The 10,256-nt window shown below is 45.4% G+C and overlaps 1 protein-coding gene and 1 long non-coding RNA gene across 4 annotated transcripts; one reads left to right on the top strand and one right to left on the bottom strand.

Annotated features, from left to right (window-relative positions):
* The first annotated feature begins 444 nt into the window (after window positions 1-444).
* Window positions 445-6,157, top strand: LOC542624 (cellulose synthase-4). 2 transcript variants are annotated; one of them, NM_001112151.2, is made up of 14 exons: window positions 445-787; window positions 895-1,087; window positions 1,436-1,680; window positions 1,765-1,864; window positions 1,955-2,144; window positions 2,595-2,861; window positions 2,956-3,301; window positions 3,382-3,519; window positions 3,647-3,772; window positions 3,864-4,076; window positions 4,186-4,438; window positions 4,595-4,797; window positions 4,914-5,264; window positions 5,370-6,154. In NM_001112151.2, the coding sequence occupies exons 1-14, from the start codon at window positions 764-766 to the stop codon at window positions 5,952-5,954; spliced, it is 3,234 nt and encodes a 1,077-aa protein (NP_001105621.2). In that variant the 5' UTR covers window positions 445-763; the 3' UTR covers window positions 5,955-6,154. The 2 variants fall into 2 exon arrangements, with proteins under 2 accessions (NP_001105621.2, XP_035816667.1); XM_035960774.1 differs by having other exon boundaries at window positions 629-787; window positions 1,955-2,190; window positions 5,370-6,157.
* Window positions 5,976-8,121, bottom strand: LOC109940852 (uncharacterized). 2 transcript variants are annotated; one of them, XR_002263559.1, is made up of 4 exons: window positions 7,081-8,121; window positions 6,874-6,984; window positions 6,649-6,740; window positions 5,976-6,567 (listed from the first exon to the last, which is right to left on the bottom strand). It is a non-coding gene; the product is annotated as an uncharacterized lncRNA (long non-coding RNA). The 2 variants fall into 2 exon arrangements; XR_002263558.1 differs by having other exon boundaries at window positions 6,874-8,121.
* Window positions 8,122-10,256: the final 2,135 nt, after the last annotated feature.

Genomic DNA, 10,256 nt, shown 5'->3' with positions numbered 1-10,256 from the left:
TAAGACACCCATTGTACATGCCCTTATAGTGTATGTTACATGTAATAATAACCCTAGGAGTCTTGCATTGCATGATCTTTTTGCTTTCGTTATCAGTAGAACCTGTCATAAAAACCCTAATTACTCCCTACATTAGCATTGATCTATCTAAAATAACTATAGATCAGTAATGATGAGCTGTTGGACTTAATTTATGGGAAACACACACGCCACATTTCACACTCGTGGACCTAGCAATTAGTCCGACCCCCAGGCTCCAGCATATATCCTCCGTCGGTCCTCAGGACCGACAGTGAGCTCTCACTGCCAGGCGGGCCCCCCGCGGCGCCAGCTCACCCTTCTTCCACCTCCGCCTCACTGGCACACATGCTCCCCGACACCGCCTCCCGCCAACTCGGCGTTAAACTAATCCCAACCCAGCCCACCAGAGGCACGCGAATTAACTAGGATCAAAACCGTCTCGCCGCTGCAATAATCTTTTGTCAATTCTTAATCCCTCGCGTCGACAGCGACAGCGGAACCAACTCACGTTGCCGCGGCTTCCTCCATCGGTGCGGTGCCCTGTCCTTTTCTCTCGTCCCTCCTCCCCCCGTATAGTTAAGCCCCGCCCCGCTACTACTACTACTAGCAGCAGCAGCGCTCTCGCAGCGGGAGATGCGGTGTTGATCCGTGCCCCGCTCGGATCTCGGGACTGGTGCCGGCTCTGCCCAGGCCCCAGGCTCCAGGCCAGCTCCCTCGACGTTTCTCGGCGAGCTCGCTTGCCATGGAGGGCGACGCGGACGGCGTGGTGAGTGGCGGGAGATCTCAGCTGCATTCCGTTCCGTGCTGCGGGTGGATCCTGGGAGAGAAAGGCTGACGAATCTCGTGATCCGCTGTGTGCGTGTGTGTGTGCAGAAGTCGGGGAGGCGCGGTGGCGGACAGGTGTGCCAGATCTGCGGCGACGGCGTGGGCACCACGGCGGAGGGGGACGTCTTCGCCGCCTGCGACGTCTGCGGGTTTCCGGTGTGCCGCCCCTGCTACGAGTACGAGCGCAAGGACGGCACGCAGGCGTGCCCCCAGTGCAAGACCAAGTACAAGCGCCACAAGGGTAATTCTACAGTCCCTTCTACATTCCATTTGTTTGGTATAGCTATCTCTGAACCTAATTCTGGAGTGACTACGAAAGTTCGGATCTTTGATCAGGAGCAGCAAAAAAATGGTATTGTTTCTATTTGTGATGGATCCCATGGCTTTTTTTGTCAGAGAGGGCATATTAGCTCTGTCGCTATCACTGGATCCTAGACTTGTCTTCGTGTGAATTCTTAAATTGTAGTTAGGGGGGAAACAATAACTGGAGTTGCATACGATGTGACATCCTGGACTTTGCTCAAGAATAGCAAAAAGATGATCGGCAGGTTTTGTTAAGCATTCTCTGAGCTGTGTATGAATCCTTCAGGGAGCCCGGCGATCCGTGGGGAGGAAGGAGACGACACTGATGCCGATAGCGACTTCAACTACCCTGCATCTGGCAATGAAGACCAGAAGCAGAAGATTGCCGACAGAATGCGCAGCTGGCGCATGAACGCTGGGGGCAGCGGGGATGTTGGTCGCCCCAAGTATGACAGTGGCGAGATCGGGCTTACCAAGTATGACAGTGGCGAGATCCCTCGGGGATACATCCCATCAGTCACTAACAGCCAGGTTGGTGCCACTACTACTGAGGCATTGTGCTAAAAAAAATTCTTAGGATGTGCAATTATGCTTACTTTCTGAGTTGATCTGCAGATCTCAGGAGAAATCCCTGGTGCTTCCCCTGACCATCATATGATGTCCCCAACTGGGAACATTGGCAAGCGTGCTCCATTTCCCTATGTGAACCATTCGCGTATGTTTATTTCTCGCCACGGTCTCTCATGTTTGAGATTGCGCCTGTGTGATGTGAAGATCTAAATGATTGTTTCTTGCTCCTTGCCAGCAAATCCGTCAAGGGAGTTCTCTGGTAGCATTGGGAATGTTGCCTGGAAAGAGAGGGTTGATGGCTGGAAAATGAAGCAGGACAAGGGGACGATTCCCATGACGAATGGCACAAGCATTGCTCCCTCTGAGGGTCGGGGTGTTGGTGATATTGATGCATCAACTGATTACAACATGGAAGATGCCTTATTGTGAGTTTCAACACCCTCCTTCAGCTCACTCATGTTTTACAGGATGGTATGTTGTTTAGTTCTAATGTTTTATTTAATTAGCATGGTTACATTCACAAAAAAGGAAAACAAAAACTTGAGTTATTTCTTCTGTGCAGATGAAGTTAAGAATTGGAAGTTTGCCTTTATGTTCCCAAATTAATGACTTGTTTACACTTTTATGGAAGGTCACACATTGTATTCTGTTATTAAGACGACTACAAAATCAAACTGAAGGGTGTACTTTAGTCTAGAAAGCGGAATATTATATTTATATCCTAGAATTGTTAAATGTGCATAACTTCAACTAATGCACAAACCTGTCATGCTCAAATCACTGTAACGGTGGGCAATTGTGTCAATCCAACCCTTTATTGCTATGTTTTCTTCAGCACATATTTGAACATTAATTTTGTGCCATCTGAATTTCAGGAACGACGAAACTCGACAGCCTCTATCTAGGAAAGTTCCACTTCCTTCCTCCAGGATAAATCCATACAGGATGGTCATTGTGCTGCGATTGATTGTTCTAAGCATCTTCTTGCACTACCGTATCACAAATCCTGTGCGCAATGCATACCCATTATGGCTTCTATCTGTTATATGTGAGATCTGGTTTGCTCTTTCGTGGATATTGGATCAGTTCCCTAAGTGGTTTCCAATCAACCGGGAGACGTACCTTGATAGGCTGGCATTAAGGTGATCTCTTTTCCAGTTCTCTAGTATGTTGTTCAAACACAAAGTAAAATTGTTCAAGCACTTATGTTTGTTATTGGTCCATTTCCTCTAACAGGTATGACCGGGAAGGTGAGCCATCTCAGTTGGCTGCTGTTGACATTTTCGTCAGTACAGTCGACCCAATGAAGGAGCCTCCTCTTGTCACTGCCAATACCGTGCTATCCATTCTTGCTGTGGATTACCCTGTGGATAAGGTCTCTTGCTATGTATCTGATGATGGAGCTGCGATGCTGACATTTGATGCACTAGCTGAGACTTCAGAGTTTGCTAGAAAATGGGTACCATTTGTTAAGAAGTACAACATTGAACCTAGAGCTCCTGAATGGTACTTCTCCCAGAAAATTGATTACTTGAAGGACAAAGTGCACCCTTCATTTGTTAAAGACCGCCGGGCCATGAAGGTCTGTCTTTGCAAACATCTATATAATGGTTTTTTAGTTATAATCCAGTACTGACATGTCTTAACAAAAAAACATGGCAGAGAGAATATGAAGAATTCAAAGTTAGGGTAAATGGCCTTGTTGCTAAGGCACAGAAAGTTCCTGAGGAAGGATGGATCATGCAAGATGGCACACCATGGCCAGGAAACAATACCAGGGACCATCCTGGAATGATTCAGGTTAGCATCTACAGAATGAAACTTCTGTTACTCAGTTGTCTGCTAATGTGGTTGATAATAGTTTTCGCCCCCTTTTTTCTCTTGAAAGGAATTTGCTTTGTTAACTGCTCTTTCTGATCATACTCAGGTTTTCCTTGGTCACAGTGGTGGCCTTGATACTGAGGGCAATGAGCTACCCCGTTTGGTCTATGTTTCTCGTGAAAAGCGTCCTGGATTCCAGCATCACAAGAAAGCTGGTGCCATGAATGCTCTTGTAAGTAGTTATATGTTACAAACAGTGCAAAAAACTGTCAATGGCACTTCAGTATGATGGTTGTGACATTGGATTTCTCTTTTTTTCACAGGTTCGTGTCTCAGCTGTGCTTACCAATGGACAATACATGTTGAATCTTGATTGTGATCACTACATTAACAACAGTAAGGCTCTCAGGGAAGCTATGTGCTTCCTTATGGACCCTAACCTAGGAAGGAGTGTCTGCTACGTCCAGTTTCCCCAGAGATTCGATGGCATTGACAGGAATGATCGATATGCCAACAGGAACACCGTGTTTTTCGATGTAAGCCACATATTGTGTTTTAATATTCTCCATCAATGTTACGACTATTTGGTGCACTGATTCTATAAGTTTCTAATTGAATTTTCGGGGGCGTTTCTGTCTGCCACAGATTAACTTGAGAGGTCTTGATGGCATCCAAGGACCAGTTTATGTCGGAACTGGCTGTGTTTTCAACCGAACAGCTCTATATGGTTATGAGCCCCCAATTAAGCAGAAGAAGGGTGGTTTCTTGTCATCACTATGTGGCGGTAGGAAGAAGGCAAGCAAATCAAAGAAGGGCTCGGACAAGAAGAAGTCGCAGAAGCATGTGGACAGTTCTGTGCCAGTATTCAACCTTGAAGATATAGAGGAGGGAGTTGAAGGTACGCCTTCGCGTTTTTAGATGTTCACGGTTAAGACTGATGTTTAGTTCCTGTTCCTGAAAAGTGTTATCTTTCTGTCTCACGCTGTCTTTTCTTGTATATTTTGAGGGTTTCGAAGCATGTATTCATGCTGTCAAATTTTTTTTTACATGGCAGGCGCTGGATTTGACGACGAGAAATCACTTCTTATGTCTCAAATGAGCCTGGAGAAGAGATTTGGCCAGTCCGCAGCGTTTGTTGCCTCCACTCTGATGGAGTATGGTGGTGTTCCTCAGTCCGCAACTCCGGAGTCTCTTCTGAAAGAAGCTATCCATGTTATAAGCTGTGGCTATGAGGACAAGACTGAATGGGGAACTGAGGTAACGTGGCAAAATCCCCACATAATCTCTTCTGAAAGATTAGAAGCTAGCTATACATGCATGTTATAACTTGATAACCATATGCTAGCAGTAACAAGTTCATTTCAAAATCGCAGATCGGGTGGATCTACGGTTCTGTGACAGAAGACATTCTCACCGGATTCAAGATGCACGCGCGAGGCTGGCGGTCGATCTACTGCATGCCCAAGCGGCCAGCTTTCAAGGGGTCTGCCCCCATCAATCTTTCGGACCGTCTGAACCAGGTGCTCCGGTGGGCTCTTGGGTCCGTGGAGATCCTCTTCAGCCGGCACTGCCCCCTGTGGTACGGCTACGGAGGGCGGCTCAAGTTCCTGGAGAGATTCGCGTACATCAACACCACCATCTACCCGCTCACGTCCATCCCGCTTCTCATCTACTGCATCCTGCCCGCCATCTGTCTGCTCACCGGAAAGTTCATCATTCCAGAGGTAATTAAAGCATAAGAGCGTTCTTTCTTTATTACAGCAGGGGAGCATTTGGACAACGTACGGTGCTGATGAGAAAGAATCTACCTTGGAATGGAATGCGTGCAGATCAGCAACTTCGCCAGCATCTGGTTCATCTCCCTCTTCATCTCGATCTTCGCCACGGGCATCCTGGAGATGAGGTGGAGCGGGGTGGGCATCGACGAGTGGTGGAGGAACGAGCAGTTCTGGGTGATCGGGGGCATCTCCGCGCACCTCTTCGCCGTGTTCCAGGGCCTGCTCAAGGTGCTGGCCGGCATCGACACCAACTTCACCGTCACCTCCAAGGCCTCGGACGAGGACGGCGACTTCGCGGAGCTGTACATGTTCAAGTGGACGACGCTCCTGATCCCGCCCACCACCATCCTGATCATCAACCTGGTCGGCGTCGTCGCCGGCATCTCCTACGCCATCAACAGCGGATACCAGTCGTGGGGCCCGCTCTTCGGCAAGCTCTTCTTCGCCTTCTGGGTCATCGTCCACCTGTACCCGTTCCTCAAGGGCCTCATGGGCAGGCAGAACCGCACCCCGACCATCGTCGTCGTCTGGGCCATCCTGCTGGCGTCCATCTTCTCCTTGCTGTGGGTTCGCATCGACCCCTTCACCACCCGCGTCACTGGCCCGGATACCCAGACGTGTGGCATCAACTGCTAGGGAAGTGGAAGGTTTGTACTTTGTAGAAACGGAGGAATACCACGTGCCATCTGTTGTCTGTTAAGTTATATATATATAAGCAGCAAGTGGCGTTATTTACAGCTACGTACAGACCAGTGGATATTGTTTACCACAAAGTTTTACTTGTGTTAATATGCATTCTTTTGTTGATATAATTTATACTTTGTGGAGAGTTGCTGACAGACGAGTTTTGTATGCTACGAAAAACAAAGAAATTACTCCCTCCGTCCAGTGAAGCAAGTCGTTTTAGCATTGCAAGGCGTTAGAGTAGTAACATGAGAGATTACAAGAATACCCTCCATTAAATGTAAAGATTCTTGTGTCACATACGGATGATGTAGCTAGTCATCTCAGCATTTATTGATTTTTTATCCATCAGGCGCCAAAAGTAGAAATGTGTACACAGGCACACGCGCCAAACACATTAACAAAAACGAAAAACAGGCACACGCGCCAAACACATTAACAAAAACGAAAAACATTCAATATTTGAAACTGCCGCTGGTCTGCCGCTGGTCTGCCACTCTGCCACTGCTCCTTTCTCACGGCTATAAAACACACTCTACCTCCAGCCTTTAAAGCACTCACCAGCCTATTAAACACAAAACACAAACATCACATATGTCGATCGATCTTAATCAGCTGCCGTTGGATGGAAATGAAGATGGTGTACCTGAGGCTGGTGGAGTCTTTCCTTTTGTTTCTCCACATCAAATACTCCATTCTTTTGATCTAAATATCCCAATGGATGAACAACAAGAGAACCTGCATCCAGGTAAACATTCACAAAAGTTTTTTCAACATGATTTGCAGATTTTACAACATGATTTGCACAAAACTAATTTGTGTAACTGATTTGGCAAATGTAGATAATGAACTTAATGTTTTGGAGGACTACCTTAATGATTATGGGGTTTATGCCGATGTTGACATTGTGTTCGATCAAGATGAGTTGTCGGATTCAGAAGACAATGAAGAAGAGCATGAAATTCAGCCCGGTAGACTAGATCTGTCACATACACAAAGGCAACAAATATATGAAGCACTACTGGCGAGGAGTAATAATGGAAAACAAAGAAAGAACAGCACAACGATAGTTGCAAACCAGTTCAATGTTAGCCTTCGTACAGTCCAGCGTATTTGGAATAGAGCAAAGGGATGCTGTCAACGTGGTGAGCCAGTTGATGTTTCATCAAGGAAACCAAAGCGTTGTGGCAACAAAAAAAAGTCAGTTGATCTATCAACAATTGCTACAATCCCCTTTCATAAGAGGAGTACTATACGAAAACTAGCACGTGAACTTAGTGTAAGCAAAAGTTGGTTACATAGGCAATTCAAAAATGGCCTTTTAAGAAGACACTCAAACTCATTGAAACCTTGTTTAAAGGAAGAAAACAAAAAAGAGAGGCTAAGATGGTGCCTTTCAATGCTAGACCAAAGTACTTTGCCAAACAATCCCAAATTCATTGAAATGGATAATGTTATCCATATCGATGAGAAGTGGTTCAATGCAACAAAAAAGACAAGAAATTTTTACATGCTACCAGAAGAGGAGGACCCATATAGGACAGTTCAAAACAAAAATTCAATAGATAAATTGATGTTCTTGGGAGCAGTTGGCAAACCAAAAAAGGATGACGAAGGTAACCTAATCTTTAATGGAAAAATAGGCATTTGGCCTTTTGTTAGAAAGGTATCACAACACATTTTGATGTTAACTTCGTTGTTATTAACTTTAACTAATTGATTATTTGTTTCATGCCATTAGGAACCAGCACAAAGGAGAAGCCGTAATAGGGACAGAGGAACACTAGTGACCAAGTGCATCAATGTTGACAGAAACACTATGCGATCATTTCTTATTGCCAAAGTTCTACCAGCTATCAAAGCAAGTTGGCCTAGATCAGAAGCACATAGAACTATATGGATTCAGCAGGACAATGCGAGGACTCATGTTCGTCATGATGATCCCGAGTTTGTAATCGCTGCAGCTCAAACAGGACTGAATATAAGACTCATGAATCAACCTCCAAACTCACCTGACATGAATTGTCTTGATTTAGGCTTCTTCGCTTCCTTGCAGTCCCTTACACTAAACACGGTCTCAAGGAATCTAGATGAGTTAATTTACAATGTTAGCAAGGAATTCGAAGATTATGACCCTACACTTCTAAATAGAGTGTACCTGACATTGCAAGGCTGCTTGATTGAAGTAATGAAGGGAGGTGGAGGTAATAGGTATAAGATCCCCCATATGAACAAAGAGAGGCTGGAGGCTTTAGGCATTCTTCCAAACAGACTTGATTGTGACCGACAATTATATGAGACTACTCTTCACTCCTTGTCCAGTGACCATGTTAGTGGAAGCTAGGTAAGGTATCATGGCTTTTGTTTACAGGAAATGGTCATGCATTTGTGACTGGAGACTTCCTGCGATTGATTCGGGTGCTGCGCCAACAGCACTCCGCTTTGATCTTGTCATCCCTGGCGACGAGATCTGGATGGCGACGATTGCTGTCCATGGCGAGGACGAGCGCCAGCTCCAAATTTGGCTTCAATCAGAGTTGGAGGAGGGGGGCACTGCTAGATCTGAGCATGGAGTGAGAGAATCGACCAGAGGAATCAAAATCTAGGAGTGGAAATCGATGAGTGGAGATGGAACGATGGCTGGAAAGAAACTCACGGGGGTTGCTGGAAGCTTCTGGTTCCCTTTCTCCTTTCTCACGGTCACGGGGGAGATATTTTGAGGGCCCACAAACAGGAACGACTTGCTTCACGGGACAAATGCCAAGGGCTAGGACGACATGCTTCACGGGACGGAGGGAGTAGTTTGCATTCTTTCACTCTGGTGCATCTCCATGAGGAAACAGGCTCTTGCCCAAATCAACCACCCACCCTACTACTTTGGAGGGAAGGTCATTGTGGCTGTATGTACTCAGCCATGGTGGACACTGAACCTGATTTCAATTAGTTTTCTTGTTATATTTCTTGACTAATGTATCCAATTAAAAAAATCAATTTCACTTTTGTGTTCCTGCTATTTCTAAGAACAAAACCAGATCTCACTTGCTATATAAAATATTTTTCACTCAAGCAATCAATCAGGTTCTTCACTCAGCCGGAACGGTCTCACAAACGAAACCAAACCAAACCGCCGCGCATCATGGCCCTGTTGAGACCTTCCCATCTCAGCCTGGCTTCAAAAAAAATACCTAGGCTGAGTTGGGCCACTCCCCAACCAATCATGCCTATAGTTCATCTGTTTGGGGTAGGGTGCAAGCAGGGGCGAAGCCAGGATTCGAAGACAGAGGGGGCAGGCTTAGCCTCTAAGCGACCAAATTAGAAAGGACACAATATAAAAATGGCAAGGGAACCAACCATAATATATATATTGATATATAATCTTCATTAAAAACAGTATAATAAAACAGCATCTATTTTGTCAAACAAAATAAAATTACATCTCAGTTATTTTGAATTTATTTTGAATTTAGCTCTACGTGTATTAGCTAGATCATAGACCTTGATAATATCATCAGAACAAATCATTGCCGCTAATTCCCTTTCAATATAAACGACCAGATAATCTCGTAAATAAGCATCTCCCATTTTGCTTCGAAGACGTGTCTTCACAAATTTCATAGCTGAAAAGGCTCTCTCTGTGGTCGCAGTTGACACATGAAGAGTTAAGAGTAATCTCAATAATTTATCTACCATCGGATAAGAAGAATCTTTACCCAGCTTAACTAATCCACTTGTTAAATCAGCCAAAGATGATAAACCCTTTAGTTCTGGATAGTTGCAAACATCAAGTTGAAAATGTGGCAATTGGCACTCTAATTGCATTCTTTTTTATTTGAGAAATCTGTAGGATAATACTTTTCCATTAGAGAGCATACCTTTTCCATGTCAAAAGAGCCAAGCACTAGATTAAAGGAAGCACAAAGTGATAAAAGGTCTGTCGTGTGTTGATGGAAAAATTAAGGGTTTCAGGCTACTAAATAATAAACTGGCAGTAAGATAATAGGCTATAGGATACATTAATCTGACTTGGGGGGTGCCAGGCCCACTCCGGCACCCCTGGTGGCTTCGCCACTGGGTGCAAGGCCCTCGCCACCGCAGTCCGCTACGTGGTCTAGCAGTAGATTTTCTGAGTAAGTACCATGGCATGATCAACCCCCATCAAGTTTCTTTAGATCTATTCCGCCGCCATCCTCGCCGTCAGGGGTGGCGGAGAAGTGATGACGAGCTACTTTCATGTGGCTTTGACCAATTTTGTTC

The sequence above is a fragment of the Zea mays genome, chromosome 7 (assembly GCF_902167145.1).
Source record: "Zea mays cultivar B73 chromosome 7, Zm-B73-REFERENCE-NAM-5.0, whole genome shotgun sequence".
In the NCBI taxonomy this organism is placed as follows: domain Eukaryota; kingdom Viridiplantae; phylum Streptophyta; class Magnoliopsida; order Poales; family Poaceae; genus Zea; species Zea mays.
This window is presented reverse-complemented; position numbering and strand designations above follow the sequence as displayed.